Genomic DNA, 20,481 nt, shown 5'->3' on the forward strand with positions numbered 1-20,481 from the left:
TAAGAGAGGCAAAGACCAAGGGAGGAAATCAGGAAACTGGAAGGAAGGGATTTGGGGACAGTAAGTATTTACAACTCTTGTGCAGTCTTATGTCTGTAAATACATGTACCATCTTTAAAGGAACATGAACTGTAGGTAAATTTAGTTCTACAGGTAACAGCAGAATTAAAGTCTTAGGATTGTGTTTGCTTTGAAAGCACGTTATGTGTTTGTGTGTGCACGTGCAAAACTTAACATTTCTTTTCTATAGGCATGTTTTATCTATGAACACTTGAATAATTGATGTGACGTTTACTTGGATATGAAGTAAAGCTAATATTATGTTCACTAATCAGAAATACTGTGAGGCAGCGAGTGATAAGAACTTTAAAACCATGACCGAGTTTCATTCAGAAAGATCTCTGAAGCTATTTCCAGAGACCCCACTCACCATCGTTATCTCAGTAGACTGTACTTAATTTACTTTCTGTGACTTTCTACCCTTTGGAAGAGCTCGTGCATTAAAAAAAAAAAAAAAAAATGAATGCCCATGTTTTTAATATTCTGATATGGAGAGAAAGAAATGATATGTTACTAATCATGTATTTTTTTCCCCCAATCAAAATGTTCAGACTCTTCTGTAGTTACATTTTATTTCCCTTTTTCCTATTCTTCAGTTAGGCATTTCCTCCCATGAGAACGCCACTCCTGTGAAATTGATACATAATTCAGCAGGACATCTTAATGGACCTGCACGGACAGTTGGGGCTACTCTGATTGGATACCTGGGTGAGTCAGATTGTCTCACAGAGTTTCAAACTTCTTTATTTGCCTTCAAATCTGCATTCGCTTTCCTCACAGGAGGGCAAGTGTTTAAACTCATATTTCATAGTGTTCTTGCAATATTTAGAGATGAATGTAACAATCTCAAACTGCAGTCAACTTTAAAAATCATAACCTTTTGAAAATCTCATTAACTTTTTCCTTCTTTTGTCAGCACAGATGAGTGCTGACTGCATACTTCTGTGTAATTTCAAGGTAAACTTCGCACTATGTTTAGGGATAGATGCAAAGGCTTGGAAATATTGATGGTTATTGCATGGCTTGGTTCAGCAGTGGTGGCACCCATGAGTGCGTCTGTTATTTGGAAATGAGCTAGAAATAAGAGCTTTGGCGTATAAACAGTGAATCCAACTATAGTAAAAGTTAAAGCTGGTGGACGTTCTGCAGAGCCTTGTACCTGATGTGTGCTTAAAGAGTTGATTTTTTTGGTGAGATAGAATCCTGAGACATAATCCAGTCATGTCATCCAAAATTCAGAACCAGCCATTATATATTTAATGTACAAATCAGTACTTAATATCAGCTCTTATTTAGAGTAACAAAAAGTTAGTGTTCTGTTGGTCAGAATCCTACATGTTTATCAGTCCTTGGCAATTTTTATTGTCTCAGTGATGTGCACATATCTTAACTTTGATTTTCTTCTTTAACCACATTGCACTGATAAAATTGTTTTCTTTATGCTAATGCACATGGTAGTTTTTCTTCATTCAATTCAGCAAATACTGACTGAGCTCTGCTTTATGTCCTTTACAAAAATATAGCAGCACGTGGTATAGTAAAAAAAGCAGTGAGTGAAGAGCTCAAAGATTTAGGTTCTAGTTCCTGTTCCGTTACTGTGTGGCATTATGCCAGACATTTGAGCTCTTTGGACTTCAACTTTCTTATCTATAAAGTAGTAATGCTGGCCCTAATTACCTTAGAGGGTAGTTTTCAAAATTTAGTACCATAATATATGCAAATATTACGAATACTGCAAAGCACATAGAAATATAAAATGCATATTAGTTTTATTTTTGGATAACTCCATCTTGATTAGTAGGCAGACAACATTCAAACAGTACCTTTTTTTAAAAGCAAGGTTGGGAACATAGATGTGAGGTTTTTTTTAGTGGACATGAAATTGGTTCTAGTCCTCTCTTTCCACATGATGATACTCTCCTGGGGTCACTGATGTACTCAGACTACGGAAATAGCAAAAGCTTTGAGTAATGGCCAGTGATGTGCCTCGCTTAGCTTGTCTTGGGACTACTTGGTCCTTCAGGATGGCATCCACATCCCATTCCCCAAGTCAGAGTTAGAGTGCTGTTGCCCTCCCCAAGTTTATTCCCCAACAGTACCTAGTCAGGCTTTCTCACTCATCTCAGAAATGCATTCCCAGGGCCTCTGTACTTTTCCTTTATGTGGCCCAAAGCAACACAGTTAAAACCTTGCAGCTTACTCTCAAACCCTAGCCCTTCTCTACTCACTCCTTTACTCCCACCTCATCTCTGAGTGTAGCTGTTAACATTTATTACCTTCCACATCCTACCTTGAAATTTTTTGTTGTTGTTGAATTTTTGTTTTAGGATAGAGGTGGGTTTTTTTTTTGAAGTATAATTTAAAATTAATGAAGTACTTCTTAAGATGATTTTTTTCAGTTCTTGTTAACATGGGGAATTTAACTATTTTTCACTGTCTTTTAATCAGGAGTAAGAACATTTGTCCCTAAGCCTGTTGCCACTACTTTGCAGTACATTGGTGGAGCGGCAGCCATCCTGGGCCTGGTGGCCATGGCTTCGGATGTGGAAGGGCTGTATGCAGCAGTCAAGGCCCTGGTTTGTGTGGTCAAGAGTAACCCACTAGCCAGCAAAGAAATGGAAAGAATCAAGGGCTACCAGGTTTGTAACCATAAAGCTTCACCTTCATTTTTCTTTGTGTTAAAAAGAAACCAACAAAAACCTTCTAATTTTCATTATTATTCATATTTTTTCAAACTCTGGAAGAATTATTTCACCCAAGTAAACTTCAAAACATCAGTAGTTTTTAGTAAAACTAAAAACTTTTATTATTTTGGCTCAAACTTCGTATCCTATCTCATCATATCTCCCTTCCTAAGCTCCTGAATTAGGCTGTGTTATTTCAGTTTTTTAGTTATTTCAGATATATTTGCTAGGTTGGAATTATTTTTCTCTATGGAAATAGGAATGAAATGAAATAGGGTCATATTGCCGGCTGCTCCAGAGGCTGCCAAATCGGTGATGGATCCAGAGCTTTCCTGGCTTTCCTTGTCTCTCCCCTCCACACCCACTCACCTTCTACCGCTCCCCCCATATACTTGACTAGGGATGACAGCCACTGTATGATACCTGTGCCGTTGCTAGTCCTGAACACTCCTTTGGGAATAAAAATAGGCAGTGTTCATATGTCCACAACCCACTAGGTTTAGGCAGAAAGTTATTTGTCAAAAGAGAAACATGTATTTGGAGCAAGATTAAATCCCTTTAGTGTAGATGAAGTACAAATGCCTTCCGTTACTGTAGCCGGTAGTTCACTGGTAGTAAATAAACTATTTACTACACTGTTTTCTGTAGATTTAATCACACTATTTTGTAAGTGTTTTATTCTGTAAAGCTTTCAAAATGACATTGTGGCATTGCTTACCACATTTCGGGAAAGTACACAAACCCTCTAAATGTTCCAGCATTATGAGAATGATTAATAATTATATAACCATTCCAGAGGATATCACTCAACCTTTCCAGATTGTAATTATGAAGACTATGGTGCAAAAGAAAAATCTTTGTAATAAAATGTTGTGTGGAGAAAAAGTAAAAACATACATGCACATGATGACAACAAATGAAATACATGTGAGTTGAAAGGGTTTATGTAGACGATATTTTAATGATAGAGTGATGGGATTGCCCTGCTTTTCAGATTTTCTCTAATGTTACATTGTCATAATAAAAATTGAGAAATCAGCTTAAAGGTCTCAGGAATTGGTTTACGTAGAGCTCTCCAGTGTGTGTGAGTGTGAGTGTGTGTGTGTGTGTGTGTGTGTGTGTGTGTGTGTGATGATGATGATGATTGATCAATGGGCATGTGGTATTGCTTTCTTTCAGTTGCTGGCGATGCTGCTTAAGAAGAAACGTTCCCTCCTTAACAGCCACATTCTCCATCTAACATTTTCCTTGGTGGGAACTGTTGATAGTGGACATGAGACCTCCATTATTCCAAATTCAACTGCCTTCCAGGATCTCCTTTGTGATTTTGAAGTATGTATATGAGCACTGACTGGTAGTATACAGTCAATGAATCCATTTCTTACTCTGTATGTCGCTAGAGTTAACTATTAAATAATTTTTGTCTCTAGGATGTGTTTAAGTTTTATAATTTTATGATCTCCTGGTAATGTCATTAGTGAAGTACAAAAAAGTAGGGTAGTGATGGGGTTTCTTCTCCCCAAGGATATTCCAGTTTACAAGTAGTGTAGAAGTGAAATGGTATAAAGCATTTATCTAACTATAGCTAATTTGCTGCTTCCTCTGACATTATGAGAAGCAAACATATTTTCATCAAATAATTCTAATAGAAATTTTTCCTCCATAAATATGAGCTATTACGCCTGAAATTTTGGTTAATAGTAGCCTCATGGTAAAATATTATTTATTTTGTTTAGATAATAAGGTACCACTTAATCTCACATATCCCTTCTCCATTAACTTCCCATTCACAGTACTTTGCGTACTTACCACTGTATGCTTTGCGTATACACACACACACACACTATATGCTTTATATCTGTATATATCCCTCCTGTGGGGCGGTAGGCTTCACGTGTGCAGAGATCATGTCTTCGTCTATATCCCTACCACCCAGCTTGGTGTCTACTACTAAATGTTGCTGGCTGTAATGTCTAGGCCACAACTCTTCTTCCTCGTAACTACTGTAAGCTCTTCTTCTTCTTCTTCTTTTTTTTTTTTACTATAATAATATTTTATTATATTATGTTAGTCACCATACAGTACATCCCTGGTTTTTGATGTAAAGTTCCATGATTCATTAGTGGCGTATAAACCCAGTGCACCATGCAACACGTGCCCTCCTTACTACCCATCACCAGCCTATCCCATTCCCCCACCCCTTCCCCTCCGAAGCCCTCAGTTTGTTTCTTAGAGTCCATAGTCTCTCATGCTTCATTCCCCCTTCTGATTACCCCCCCTTTCTTTATCCCTTTCTTCTCCTACCGATCTTCCTAGTTCTTATGTTCCATAGATGAGAGAAACAATATGATGAATGTCTTTCTCTGCTTGCTCTTCTTATCAGTTATTTTAAATCCCTGGCAAACAGGCTGTGTGCCCTAATTGCTTTCCTGAAACTTTATTTGAAAACATATTAACAGCCTGGCCCATACTTAGTTCCCAGTACCCACAGCTTGGGAGCAAATGCTGTAGTGTCTCCCTCTTTTGTCTTTTTTTTTTAAGATTTTATTTATTTATTTGATAGAGAGAGAGAGAAGGAGCGGAGGGAGGAGCAGAGGGAGCGGGAGAAGCAGGCTCCCCACCGAGCAGGCAGCCCAACGCAGGGCTAGATCCCAGGACCCTGAGATCATGACCCAAGCCGGAGGCAGATGCTTAACTGACTCCCCCTTTTTGCAGCTCCTGACTGTCTGACTAGCCTTCAGGCAGCAGTGTCCAGGTTCCTATATCATTCTCACTACTTTCCCCATAATTTTCTGGCTCTGAAATTTTCATTATTTTTACATAAAAGTGTCCAATTTCTTTATCTTTTTTTAATTGTTTTCTTTCCTTTAGGTTCTTACCCCGTTCCACAGCCTCATCTCTACAAAGTTGAGCCCCAAACTGAATCTCTGGCTTGACATCTGAATTCCACACGGAGTTCTGATCTCTTGCTCAACATTTCCGTTTTTATGTCCCAGCAACACCTAAACTGAACGTAACATCCTTCCCCAAATTAGTTCTTCCTTCTAACTCTATTTCTATTAATAACACCACCATTTCCCTAGTCACTGAGGCTTGAAATTGAAAAATCAGCTTTCTTCTTTTTCCCTGTTTATAAACAGTCTTAAGTCCTATAGACCGTACCTCCATATTCCCTGCTGTTGACCTTCTTGTTTCTACTTTTACATCCTAGCCCAAGCCCTAATCATCTTTTCTTACTTACTACGGTAACTATCGCTTCTTTCCTCCTTTCCTCAACCTATCCATAGATCTTTTTTTTTTTTAAAAAAAGATTTTATTTATTTATTTGACAGAGATAGAGACAGCCAGTGAGAGAGGGAACACAAGCAGGGGGAGTGGGAGAGGAAGAAGCAGGCTCTGGGTGGAGCAGGGAGCCCCATGCGGGGCTCAATCCCAGGGACCTGGGATCACGCTCTGAGCTGAAGGCAGACGCTTATGACTGAGCCACCCAGGCGCCCCTATCCATAGATCTTTTGACCTCATTCTTTCTAAGGCATAATCATACTAATTATTCAAAAACTTCCAGTGATTTTTCTTCCAACACAATAAAGTGTACATTTCTCAACCTGCTCTTCAAAATCGTAATATACAAACCTCTCTTTCTTTTAGCAAATACCTATTGAGCATCTTGAGCCAGGTATTGTGTTAGGTGCTAATGATGTGAAAATAAAAGATTCCTTGCCTCAAGGCATTTAATCCATTAGAAGAGAAAAGCAAGTAAATAGACCATTAAAAGCTTGTGAAAAGCACAGAGATAACTGTATGCAGAGAGAATTATGGGAGTACTAAGGAGAGTTACTTAATCAAGCCTGGCTTTGTTTTCATCTGAAAATGGATACTTTAAATCATGGGTTATCTTTAGTTCCAGGTATCTGATTAAAATCTAATATACAAACATCAGAAATTCAGTTGCTGGACAAATTTTGGCTTCATTTTAAATTACCTTGCTCACTTTATATCATTATATAGCATCCCTCATTACTGCAAACCATAATAGTCTATAAATACTTAATTCAACCTTATTTTTAATAGAGCATTTGACAGATACAAGTAATATAATGGTGATAGAATTACAGGCGTTTTCTTTTAGTGGTTGTTCTAGAATTTATAAGATACATCTATAACAATTCAGTCTGTCCTCAAAGTATGTTACACCACTTTACCTGTAGTGTAAAAACCTTGTGAAGATACACTTCGATTTCTCCCATCCTGTCCTTTGTGCTATTACTGTCCAACATTTTATTTCTGTATGTTTATGATCTCCACAGTAGTTTCTATATTATATTTGCATAAGTAGTAAGTTATCTTTGAAAGACAATTTTAAAAATTCTTTTACTCTTACCCACATATATAAATAATATTCATGCCATTTTTATTCCTTTGTATAATCCAGATTTCCATCTTATATTATTCTTCTAACTTGAAGAACTTTCTGTAACATTTTTCATAGTGCCTGTCTGCTAGCCTTAAATTCTCCGATCTGAAAAAGTCTTTATTTTTTCTCTTTTGAAGGGTATTTTTGCATAGAATAGAATTCTAGTTGACTTTTTAAAATTCTTTTTATGCCTTAAAGATGTCAGTCACTCCGAGGCGCCTGGGTGGCTCAGATGGTTAAGTGTCTGCCTTTGGCTCAGGTCATGATCTTCGGGTCCTGGGATCGAGTCCCACGTGAGGCCCCACATTGGGCCCCTGGCTCAGCGGGGAGTCTGCTTCGCCCTCTCCCTTTGCCCCCCCCCCCATGCTCTCTCACTGTCTCAAGTAATAAAAAAAAAAAAAAAGTCAGCCACTCCATTTTCTTTTCTATGTTTCTTCTGCTTGGGGCTTATTAACTTTTCTAGATATGTGAGTTTGTCATTTTTATCAAATTAGAAATTTTTTAGCCATTATTTCTACAGCTCTTTTTCCTGTTGCTCTCCCCCAGCCTTTTCTGGACTCCAGTTACACATGTGTTAGATTGCTTGGTATTTTCCCACAAGTCACTGATGCTGTATCTAGTTATTTCTTTTTAGTTCTTTTCTCATGCTTGATTTTGAATAGTTTCCGTTGTGTCAGGCTCACTGAATTATTTTCTGCAGTGTCGAATCTGCTATTAGTCCCATCCAGTGTCATTTTCATTTTAAATATTTTACTTTTCCTCTGTAGAAGTTCATTTTGGATCTTTGGTTACTTTCTCCTCCTCATGTTCATATTTTTAGTTACATTCTTTAGCACACGGAGCATTTTTCTTTTTAAAGATTTATTTATTTTAGAGGCCTGCGAGTGGGGAGGGGGCAGAGGGAGAGGGAGAGAAATCCTCAAGCTGACCCCCTGCTGAGGACAGAGCCTGATGTGGGGCTCCATCCCAGGACTCTTGAGACCATGACCTGAGCCAAAATCAGTGGTCTGCCACCTAACCGCCTAAGCCACCCAGGCGCCCCTGGAGCGTATTTTTAATAGATTTTTGAAAGTCCTGGTAATTCTATCATTTCTGTCATTTCTGGGCTACATATAATAATTTTTCACCTCCTTATGGATCATGTTTTCCTTTTTCTTTGCATGCTTGGTAATTATTGATGGTATGCTAAATTCTACATTGTTAACAGTGCTTGATTTTGTTGTATTCCTTTACAAAAGTATTGAACTTTGCTCTGGTATTGCAGTTATCTTTTTCGAGGCACACTTTTTAAAGATTTGTTAGTGTGGACCTAGAGTAACCTTTAGCACAAATTTAGCCCCGCTACTCACATATTTCACTTCTAGGGCCTCTACCCAACTCCCCATGTATTAAGAAGTTTACATGCTTTTTGGTGGGAGTGCAAACTAGTCTCAGACCTTTGTAAGTTCCAAGAATTGTTTGGTGTACTCTTCTGCAGTGATTGATTCCAATTTTGGACCCCACATGAGATTCCAGTCACTCGGTCTTTGTCTTCAGGATGCAGCATTCAGTATTCATTCTATTCCGTATGCGGTGTTCTGTATTCAGTAATAATATTCAGTCCTTGATTTCCAGACAAGTTTTCTATACATTTTCCTTTTCTGGTTGTTTAGGAGGCTAATTTCCATAGCAATTATTCTTTTATAAACAGAACCAGAAGTCTTATATACAAGCAGTTTTGTAGGGCTTCCCCCTATATTATATTCAGTTAATTATATAGGTGAAATAAGTTCTATGTGCTGCATTTATCTTTGTTGGATAGTCATTTGGGGTATTTTTTAACCCTAAATGTACTGCTATTCTTTATTTTTATTGTAGGTTTGGCTCCATGCACCATATGAACTTCATCTTTCCTTATTTGAACACTTTATTGAACTGCTCACTGAGTCCAGGTATTAGTTAATATCTATGTAGTTAATTGTTCAGTAGAAGAGATGATAACATTGCCTTTATAAAGTCTTCTTTTTCTTACAGTGAAGCTTCAAAGAATGCCAAATTAATGAGGGAATTCCAGCTAATCCCCAAATTGCTACTGACTCTTCGAGATATGTCTTTATCCCAACCTACCATTGCTGCTATTAGTAATGTGCTGAGCTTCTTACTGCAAGGTTTTCCCAACAGCAATGATCTGCTCAGGTAGTGAAAACTTCTGTTATCTGTCTGTTCATTGACTAAAAGTACCAATGAGATTAAAGTGAATGAGAGGAATGTAATTGATTCTTATGCCTGTGTAATGCCCATAATGTTAATATTCACGATATTTGTAAGGCACAAAAAATATGCATATCTTAGTATCTTGTCTTTATACAGCAAAACCAGTTGTTGCCACTAGTGAATAAGAAAATATGTAGAACTGAACCCAACAAGACTGATTGTCCTAGACATAGAAGCGTTCAGTATAGGAATTCTCGGTTCATCTTCCCTAAGCTCTACTACTTATTAAGTGTATGTGCCCAAGTGTGCGTGTGCACACATGCACACCCCCCCTATTGTGGGCATGTCATCTCTTTTATGTATTTATTTTCTACCACCCAAACAGGTGGTGATGTTTTGTTTTTGTGTATTCAACCTTTTATATAATTGATTATTTTGCTGCTATTGAGAAATGGCTTAAGGTGTATTTATGGATTGTCTATAGAATAATTTTAGTGTCTACATGGTAATTCCCATCTTAACTGAAAATGGAAGGAAAACACTCCCTAACCAAAGTATTTTCCAAGTAGAGAATTGCTTAAACTGAATTTGACCACTTTTCATATAATCTCCCAGGTATCACAAGTGAAATCACACTGACTGATTAGAATATTCCCAGTAGACTAATCTCTAATCCGTGTAGCCTGTAAATCACTCAGGTTTATATTCATTTACCCTGAAGACATTTTTGTAACTTGGCAACAGATTTAAAACTGGAGTTTAAAAATTATTTTGGAGATTAGTGTTTGTTATTTAACAGTATTTGGTTAAATCTTATTACGAAACCATAATGGTCACTTTGCTAAAATTATCACTGAAGTCTATCAAGTTTTTTGTTTTTATCTACTTACCAATTAAGAAACTAAAACCCAGAGAGGTTAAGCTATTTGCCTCAAGTAATAAGATTAATAACTGGTACGGCCGGGATTTTAACATTACCTGTGTTTCCAAAACCCAAGTTCTTCATTAGTAGGCTACAGTGGATCCATATAGATAATGTTAGGACATTTTCATTTGGATCATAGTGTTTGGTTCCTAAAAGTGCATTAAAGGATTAGTGCATTAAAGGACTCATATTTCTGGAGAAATATTTTGCCCTGTGTTTTCAAAACATTATAATATATAATATCAATTGCAATGGTCCTAGGGGAAGTAAATTGAATATAATCACATAAAGGTATGTAAAAAATTAGTTAAAACATGAAGTACCATTTTTTCATTTCTTTGTGTTTTATTTCTTTATATTTTTGTTTGTTTGTTTTGGGGAAAGAGAAACCTAAAATCCATAACTTTTTTCTCGTATTTAAAGGTTTGGCCAGTTTATTTCTTCTACTTTACCAACATTTGCAGTTTGTGAGAAATTTGTAGTTATGGAAATAAACAATGAAGAGAAGCTTGATACTGGTGAGTCGAGTCTAGAGCTTGAAAACTAATTACTATGCCCTGTTTTCTGGCACAACTTAGAATTATATGTGATGCTGTGATAATACTTTCTCCTAACATTTCTTTTCATGGTCTTTCACAGATGTCTTTGTCTTAAGGCAAGTCTGTACAGTATGCAGAAATAGAGAATTACCTATGAAATTTAGTAGGGTGTGAATTTTACTTAAAAACTAAAATCTTCCCTGGAGGTGGGTAGAGAGATGGGTGAAGTAAGGGGGATTAAGAGTACACATACCTTAATGAGCTCTGAGAAATGTGTAGAATTATTGAATCATTGTATACCTGAAGCTAATAAAATACTGGATGTTAATTTTATGTAAATTTGAAAAAGAAACCTCTTAAAGCAGTGAAAACAGAGAAGTCACAGGGATGAAAGGTTCAGCATAGGGAATATAGTCAGTGGTATTATAATAGTGTTGCATATAGTGACAGATGGCAGCTACACATGTGGGTGAACATGGTATAACATATATAGTCGTCAGTCAAATCACTGTGTAAAAAAATTAAAAATAGAATAAATTAATTACATCTTTCCTATTCTTAGAGGAGTCAGCAGTGTTCCTTAAAATAGCAAACTCTGTTCTGTATGATTTTTGAACATTGATTAATTTTTTTAAAATTTATATACATCTCTTCAGAAACATAGATACTTGCCTAATACAAATTATATCTATATTACTTACTTTCATTTTCCTGTTAAATATTTCGTAGTCACTTAGGGAAAAAGCATTTTACTAAAATCTCTTTTTCAACCTTTCTTCGTCTTGTGCTTATTTTTTTCCCCTCTGTTCTATAATTTTCCTTTTGTATATTCTAGGATAGGAGATTTGTTTGGAAAGCTTTGAAAGGACCTTTTAGATTGACTTGTAATTAAATCCACAATATCGTATATTTGTCAGCATTATTTACATTATTATGTTATTCCAAAATCATATCACATAAATGACTTCCCTTAGACCACTGTCCACGTGGACAGTAGAGAAATGACACGTCTGAGTCAGTGCCTCACAAAGGTGTTCTCCACGTCGGCTGTACCATCTGGAGCGCAGCCTCTCTGGTACTTCATGAATAAGAAGAGAGTGTTTAATCGTGTTTTTCAAAAGAGAACCTAAGATTTGAGAGCCTCCGTGATTTCCTGCAGATTATAGTAGAGCACAGGGCTGCTGCTGACCACTCGTCTGCTGCCTCCTCATTTGGAACAATGTTGATATTTCTTTGGGAACGCAAATTAGCAGTGGATGAAAAGCATAAAGATAAAATCAGTGGATAACACTGAGTGCTTAATATCTGCCGTGCGCTGTTTAAGTGCTTTTATATTCTTGTAACAGTCCTATGAAGTAGGTAGTATTGTTATCCTAGTTTTACAAGGGAAGAAACTAAGGCCTAGAAAGATAAAGTAAAAGAAATTTACCTGAGATCATACTACTTGCATTTGAACCCAGGTAATCCAAACCAACATTGTAAGCTTTTTAACCACTATGTTTTTCTACCGTATGCAAAGATTATTTCTTAGCTCTGAATTAATTAATATAAGCCAAGTAAATAGGTATTAGCAAAAGTCCTTTAAAAATCTTCGGAAATAGATGAGGTTTATTTCAAGTGTAAAAAAGACGTAGAAAAAATATTTCTCTAGTCTCCATATTTCTTGCTGGCTATTGAATTCAGTTAGCACAACTAGTGTAAAATTTTCTTTGAGAAGAGCACAGCAGTGGAGACGTATAAACTGCTAAGTTTTTCTCTTGATCTGCCAACTTAATTGGACTGGTATTCTCATTACTTCATTGCCATTTGAAATAAAGTCAAAAGTACATTGCTGGCCTTGTTAGTATAGGGCATTTGCTGTTTATTCGATATGGACTGAAGACTATATTAACTATAATATGATGTTCTAAAAAATTAAAAGCATAGTTTTTTATTTGAAGTCATTTATGCAGCATTCAGAATACACCACAAAAAAGAAAATGGCTTGAATAATAATGCCGAACAGCAATATGTAATAAACAGTGCAAAATAAAATAGCATAAAAGGGTAGTGCAATGTGGAAGAAAGCATCAGTCTGAGTGGGAAGAAGTTAAGCTGGAAATTTGGAGCTTATTGTTTTATATTTTATTTGTAAATTAAGGGAAGCAAAACTGACAGCGAGAAAACTAGGCATACATCTAAGGAGAATTTTTTGATCCTGTGTGGATCGCCATTTTACTGAAAAGAAATAATTGAAAAGGAAATAATTGAAAGGAAGTAATCCTTATCTCAATTTAGGTTGTATGGTATGTGTTTAATAAAACAGTTTATAAAATACCAGTCTTAACTCTTAGAAGAGAAGGGAATCTTGAGTTCCCCTTGGTAAGCTTGAAGCACCCTTCCCGATGATTAAGGCACGAAATTAGCAGTTTAAAAGACAATGTTTAAGAGTAAAAAGAATCCCTTGCCCAAGCTAGTAAAAGCACACAACCATGGTAAGTCAAAGTTTAGCCTGAGCTTCAATTCTAGAATAAAGGAAGGCATGGGGATTGTGACTTACCAAGCCATAGCCTGTCATGGCAGGCCTGGCCTCGAACTCTGATGCCAGTTCTGTGTGCTGCCAGCACTGCCCATTGAGAACCATAAGCTGTCTGTTTTCCTCCCTTTCTCTTCCAGTTTCTCTGTGCATTTGAGTGCCTTTATCTCTCTTCTCTGCTATTTAATTCTGAGTCTCCTTTATGTATTACATTTATTGAATAGCTTATGCTTCCTATTTTTCATTTTTAAATCTGGTAAATTTAACTATTTATATCCTTCAAAATGGAACTGGAACTTAAGGATTTGGATTGTTATTTTTTTTTTAAAGATTTTATTTATTTATTTGACAGAGACAGCCAGCTAGAGAGGGAACACAAGCAGGGGGAGTGGGAGAGGAAGAAGCAGGCTCATAGCGGAGGAGCCTGATGTGGGGCTCGATCCCATAACGCCGGGATCACGCCCTGAGCCGAAGGCAGACGCTTAACCGCTGTACCACCCAGGCGCCCCTGGATTGTTATTTTTATCCATGTGACTACTTTCACTCTATTGGTGGAGGGTAAATATTATGTAAGAAAGGGTTTACAGCCTTTTATTACTTGTTTAGACAATGTCAAATATAAATGAACAATTTTCAGGATTCTAAAGAGAAGTGAGTTAATGGACCCTTTTGTTTGTCCGCTTTAGTGGAAAGTATTCTTGGAGAAAATGGTTTCTAAAAGATGTATTTTTCAGTGAGATTTCCTAGGACAATGTTGTATATTTTATACTGGCTTATCTACTAAGGCAGTTTAATGTATATATTTTCATTATAGGAACTGAAGAAGAGTTTGGAGGTCTTGTATCTGCTAATCTTATACTTTTGAGGAACAGACTTCTAGATATTTTGCTAAAACTAGTTTACACATCTAAAGAAAAGACAAGCATTAATTTGCAGTAAGTAAAATTTTCTTAGAATTGGTGGGACCAGGTGCTATTATTAGTTAATTCCTGGTAGAGAAAAGAATTGCTATTGACTTTTAATAGATTTTTTGAACCCTGCAATTTATTATCTTGAGAACAAAAGCTGGTCTTACTTTTTAAAAATTTTGAGTCCTAATCCTTGAAATTAATGTTCCATTTTTTTCTTCTTAATTCCTCTGCCTTTAATAGAGCTTGTGAAGAATTGGTCAGGACACTGGGTTTTGACTGGATCATGATGTTTATGGAAGAACACTTGCACTCCAGCACCGTTACGGCAGCCATGAGGATTCTTGTTGTGCTGCTGAGTAATCAGTCCATCCTCATCAAGTTTAAGGAAGGGCTCAGCGGTGGAGGGTGGCTGGAACAGACAGATTCTGTCTTAACTAATAAGATCGGAACTGTATTAGGTATGGGACTTAATGTCAGCTGCTTTCAAATAAGCTCTCTTGTATGCTTGTATTTTGTTTTGTTTTTAAATCTTATCAAAGCTTATACTCTTCAGTTTATCTGACAGTCATTAAGAATCATGAGGATTTTTTTTTAAAGATTTTATTTGAGAGAGAAAGAACGAGGGAGAGGGAGAAGCAGACTCTCCGCTGAGCAGAGAGCCCGATGTGGGGCTCAATCCCGGACCCCAAGATCATGACCTGAGCTGAAGTCAGACGCTTAACTGACTGAGCCACCCAGGTGCCCCAGAGTCATGAATTTTGATGAATGAACGAATGAATAAAAAGCTTAGTTTCAAATTTGACTTTTTAAATTACAAATTAAACTGAAGTCAGACACAGGATATTAAAGATGTGAAAACTCAAGGGAATTTCTTATGATCTTTTCATTCTGTAGTTCCCTTTCTGATTTATAAGTAGGTAATTAGCAAATTATCAAAACTAAATTAATAATAATCAGTACTTTGAGTGCTAATTCTGTGCCAGTTACTAAATATTTTCATTTTCACAATAGCTCATTTTCACAATAGTCCCATGAAGTATAAATAACTATCATACCCATTTTAGAGATGAGAAAACCAAGAAATAGGGATGAAGACGCTTGTCAGCTAGGAAATATCAAAAAGTGAATCCAGGTCGATTAAGTCCAAAGCCCGTGCTTTTAACAGTTATGTTATATTACTTCTCAAATATTTAAGCTCGAAGTTTCAGCCAAAGTTCTCTATTGTCTGCTTGCCAGTTCTATGCTGTTTTGAACATGGAACTGAGCATTTAAGTAATATTAGAAAATTATAGTTTCCTATGTTAGAGTCATTTGAACTGCTATATTTTTGCTCATATTAATGACCTTATTTTGGAAATATATATATTTAAAATAATGTTTTTGTTGAAAATCATAGTCATTCAATTATTAAAGTATTGTTTTTAATTCAAGTATTCTAAAAATATATTTGTCTTTATAGCATTATGATTTAAAATCATATGTAATTGTATTCTGGAATAAGCATCAAGAATACATGTTTGCCCGTGTCAATTAGGGATCCAAATTGAGTATGTAATTTATCTGTTAAAAAAAAAATGTAAAAGTACCAATACCTAGGTGCTGCCTGCACTGCTTTCTCAAATATCAAAGAAAATGATAGGAAGACTAGAGTTTTTACAGCGTAAGATTATTTTATTGTTATTTCATATTGGAAAATGAAGAAACTGTAATGAAGAAAGGAATTCACTGTGAAATAATTTCTCAAAATCATTGGGTTTAAAATATGTATTCTAAATTATCATTATATATACCTTTATGATCTAAAAAATCACTATTTTGCATTGACCCTAGGGGAGGGATATAGCCTACAAATGTTATTATCATGAACAGTTTGGTAGCAAGAGATTTCACTTGTTGACCTTAATGGGAGCTGCTAGGAGAGTAAGCAGTGAATGTGAGTTCTGCTGAATGTGAGTTCTAAATGCAAATTGACAGCACCACTTCCCTTTGAAGATGAAAACCACAGTGGTAATAACAACTAAGATTCATATAGCACATTATGGTTTGCCAGAGTCTTTTAGCATGTATCGTCTCATTTGGGCTTCATGATTCTGGAGACAGGTGTATATTTTATAGATATAAGTTATACTTTATAGGCAATAAACCTAATAAATAAAATTAAGGATTAATTTCTCTAATTAGGAAAGTAAGACTGTTAAATGCATAAGGTTTCTGAGTCCAGTAGTAATAGTGTCTAAGTAACTGTCTTCTAAGTGTTAATCCTGTTCTTTTGTCTGTCCTGTATCACTTCAGTAACATCAGAAAAAGGTACTTTTTCCACATCTGATCTTAGAATTTATTTGTTCTTCATTGATACCAGCTTAGAAATTGCATATGCTCCTCTCTTTCTAAAAGAGAAATCTAAGAATTTAAGTTTATTTTAAATTTGATTCAATTTTTCCTGAATACCTGTGTGATAAACACACATATATTTGTAAACATACATACATGTATGTATCTCATAATTTGATTCTAGTTCTCTTTGATGTGATGAGCAACCAAATGTCTTTGAATGTTTTATTCACGTTTATTAGTTTTTGTCAAATTTTACTATATAAAATACCTTCCATGTAGTTACATCAATCTAAATTAAGGCATAATTGTTAGTAACATACTAAGTATTCCTTAAGATTAATTATAGGGAAAAATAGAGTGAGAATTTAGAAAGGAAAATAAATGCTGATACTGGTTTTCATTTAGGACCTGTAATTCATGAAAATTTATTTTCCTGTGTAATGTATAAAATACCACTTTATCTTCTGACTTCTTAAAGCTCAAGACTTTTTTATACTGATAACTACACTTAGAATTCACTATAAGCAAAAATCACGAGAGTCCTAATGCAGCCAGTCTTTCAGAAATGTGGCGATGTCGTTAGGAAGGCCAAGGGAGACAGTGCAACTTTACAAACTCTGAAATAGAGACATCAGGCTCAAGTCCCAGTGCCACGACACCACTGTTCAACTTGGTGACTTTGAACAAATTGCCTATTTTCCATGTTATAAAAAGGATCATAGCAATTTCTGACTCACACGTCCATTGTGCTTGAGAAATGAGATGATCAATGAAAGAGGTTGGTAAATTGCTATATGATTTTTTAATTAGAACATACTTCAGGGGCGCCTGGGTGGCACAGTCGTTAAGCTCCTGCCTTTGGCTCAGGGCGTGATCCCGGCGTTCTGGGATCAAGGCCCACATCAGGCTTCTCCTCTAGGAGCCTGCTTCTTGGAGCCTGCTTCTTCCTCTCCCACTCCCCCTGCTTGTATTCCCTCTCTCGCTGCTGTCTCTCTGTCAAATAAGTAAGTAAGTAAGTAAATAAATAAATAAATAAATAAATCTTTAAAAAGAAAAACTTCAGAAGATTAATTCACATCATGCTAAGCAGTTGGTTAGGATGAAATCGTTAAAAAGCTAGCTAGACACAAATTTATTATTTTAAATAGTAGCAAGTATGCGCTCACTTCATCCTAGAAAAAACAAATTGGAGGGAAAGAAATGAATATTCATTTGAAATAAAAATGGCTTCAGCGTAAAAATCAATCCTTCATCTCTTGGTTGCTCTTCACACAAGTTTTACGTTGGAATTCTGTGCCAAGCACTGCACTCGGTTTGGGCAGGCGAAAGAACTAAATGTTCGCGTTGTGTCCTGCTTCGTTACGTACCAGAGGGACGGGATTGGCGGAAAGGCTGATGCTGTCTAAGCCACATCGGTCAGCACTGAGCGTCCCCTAGTCGCTCTGTGTTTCTAGGAAGAACCCTGCATGTTCAGATAGCCCCAGTCATAGCAGGCTCCGATTTGGTGTCCCAGCGCCAGGCAACTGTCCAGCAGAATTACACATCATGTTGGGAGGAGAGGTCATTGTGCTTATTTATTTTTGTCTTGTCTCAAAACTTGTAGGTAATTTACGGTTAACTAGTTTAACGGGATCCAGGACAAATGACATATATTAACTAAATATAGTTAATTATAATTATATGCTAAATATAGTGGCAGCAATTTTAGTTTGTTAAGGTACATTTTTGTAGCATCCTAAATTTTGGCTACGTTTTGAATTTTACTTTCTTTTTAGGGAAGTGTTAGAACTCGTTCGAGGGCATTCTTGTAATGAGTAGAATTTATATTACCTCTTGTATCTGATTGTCTGAGGTAGTTTTCAAGACCTGTGTTCTAATAGGCTTGCTGAAATCAGAGATAGTAAAGAACTTTTAACTGGAAGATTAATTCAACAATGGAATAGTTAATTGCCTGTATTAATATGGGTGTTCTGGAGAGAAATGGCACATATACTGAATTACTCCTTTCTTTGTTAATACTGGTGGCAATCGATTATTCATTTTGTACTTACTGTTCCGTTTCCTCTCCTCTTAGGGTTCAATGTGGGCAGGAGTGCTGGCGGGAGATCGACGGTCAGGGAGATTAACCGGGATGCTTGTCACTTTCCTGGTTTCCCAGTGCTTCAGTCATTCCTTCCTAAACACACTAATGTCCCTGCTCTCTATTTTCTCCTCATGGCATTGTTTCTGCAGCAGCCCGTTAGTGAGCTGCCTGAGAACCTGCAGGTCAGTGTGCCTGTCACCAGCAGCCGATGTAAGCAGGGTTGCCAGGTAGGAATTATCTAGTAAGGCGTAAGTGTAATTGTATGTGCCGGCAAATCACCGCATGGTGATGGGTTACTCACAGTAAAACCAGAGGGATCCCATCCCTTTCTCATATTTAGGATTTGATTTGGGAATCAAAATCTGAAGATACTAAAGAAAACTTGCACAAAAAGAAGTCCTTTTTCCCTATTTGGTCTTTTTTTTTTTTTTTTCTTTTTTTTTTTTTTGGATTACTCTGTATGATCCTGTATGCATAAAGACTTTGGGTGGTATTTTAATGGTGATCTGAAGAATTCTGGGTGGTATTTTAATGGTGATCTGAAGAATTCAAATTATGTGCTTTTATCTAGAAGTGTGATGTCATTTCTAATAGAACTGAAAATAAAGAGAGTGGTGTGTATACCATGAATTAATTGGATAGGGTTCTTAGTGCAGGTTCTGATTACAGAAATGTTTTTAGTTTCTTAATGATAGATAACATCCACTTTAGGAAAACACTAAGGCTTTATTCGAATCCTAATTGCAGACTATTGTGGATATCTGTATATAGCTTATGTTTGTGGCACTGCGAAGATCTCGGAATTCAGTTTTAAACGTTACTACTGTACTTGCATCATAATGCCGAATGCTAACTCAAATCAGTTCTAGTAATTGACAGAGCCTTTTAAATGAAAACAAAGTCTGTACCCTTACATTAAGTCAGGATACAGATTCAGACTAAACAGAGTTTGCTTGGTTATGTAATTTTTCAAAATAAGCATGACACCATAGTCATAAAGTGTTATATAAAACTGCTATGAATAAGTCTCCTAAACTGATTTTTATTTCTTCAGATCTTATCTGTATGTAACCTAAAAGTAAATTAGAACATTCCCAAGAGAGGGGAGAAAAGTGAGTCCCACATGCTTTTTTAAAAGCTCCTGCTTAAACTCATCAGTTCTATAATGTCATCTCCTGGCTGATTAGCATGTATTTTCTTTTTGTTTGCTTTCATAGAGGAAAAAAATAGAAAACAAAGTTTTTAACCTGGGTATCTAAGACAGGATGATACATAGTATTCTCTTTTCTTTATAAATGTAAAAATTTACAAATTATCAAAATTTCGGAGGGAGTAATGCTAGGTCTCTATCTCTCCATCATTGATAACTTTGAAAAAACTCTAATTAGTCTCAAAGAAGTTTTAGAGTATTAGAACTTGTGAGAGTCTCTAGCTGACAAAAATTGACGGTGGCTAATCTTCCTTCGCTTCGACCTCTGCAGTTTGACTTAGATTCCATTTGGACATTTATCTTTGGAGTTCCTGCCTCCAGTGGAACCGTGGTCTCTTCTATCCATAACGTGTGCACGGAAGCTGCGTTTTTACTACTGGGGATGCTGCGCAGCATGCTGAATTCAGTAAGTGCACAGAGACGCTCCAGCCTGCTAGCGCTGCCTCCTGCCGACCGTAGGTTTGTTTAAATAGAGGGGTCCTTGGCTAGCAGGACTGTTTGTTAACTGCGCGGTCTGGGAGCTCAGCCTCTCGGTTTTGTTGTCTCTGCTGTGAGGACGGGCTGCGCAGTTGGTGAGACCGTGGACTCTGGAGCCCTGCTGGGGTTCACATCC

General features: G+C 36.6%; 1 protein-coding gene across 1 annotated transcript in view; it reads left to right on the plus strand.

Annotated features, from left to right (window-relative positions):
• Window positions 1–20,481, plus strand: part of WDFY3 (WD repeat and FYVE domain containing 3) — a 235,221-nt gene that overhangs the window by 133,342 nt on the left and 81,398 nt on the right. Inside the window, exons 23-32 of the mRNA XM_008693320.2 lie at window positions 657–768; window positions 2,509–2,699; window positions 3,924–4,076; window positions 9,016–9,089; window positions 9,172–9,333; window positions 10,700–10,794; window positions 14,145–14,265; window positions 14,482–14,699; window positions 18,650–18,885; window positions 20,140–20,274. Coding sequence (XP_008691542.2) covers window positions 657–768; window positions 2,509–2,699; window positions 3,924–4,076; window positions 9,016–9,089; window positions 9,172–9,333; window positions 10,700–10,794; window positions 14,145–14,265; window positions 14,482–14,699; window positions 18,650–18,885; window positions 20,140–20,274 — 1,497 coding nt within the window. The remainder of the gene's footprint in view (window positions 1–656; window positions 769–2,508; window positions 2,700–3,923; window positions 4,077–9,015; window positions 9,090–9,171; window positions 9,334–10,699; window positions 10,795–14,144; window positions 14,266–14,481; window positions 14,700–18,649; window positions 18,886–20,139; window positions 20,275–20,481) is intronic.

Source organism: Ursus maritimus, unplaced genomic scaffold, assembly GCF_017311325.1.
Source record: "Ursus maritimus isolate PB19 unplaced genomic scaffold, ASM1731132v1 scaffold_8, whole genome shotgun sequence".
In the NCBI taxonomy this organism is placed as follows: Eukaryota; Metazoa; Chordata; class Mammalia; order Carnivora; family Ursidae; genus Ursus; species Ursus maritimus.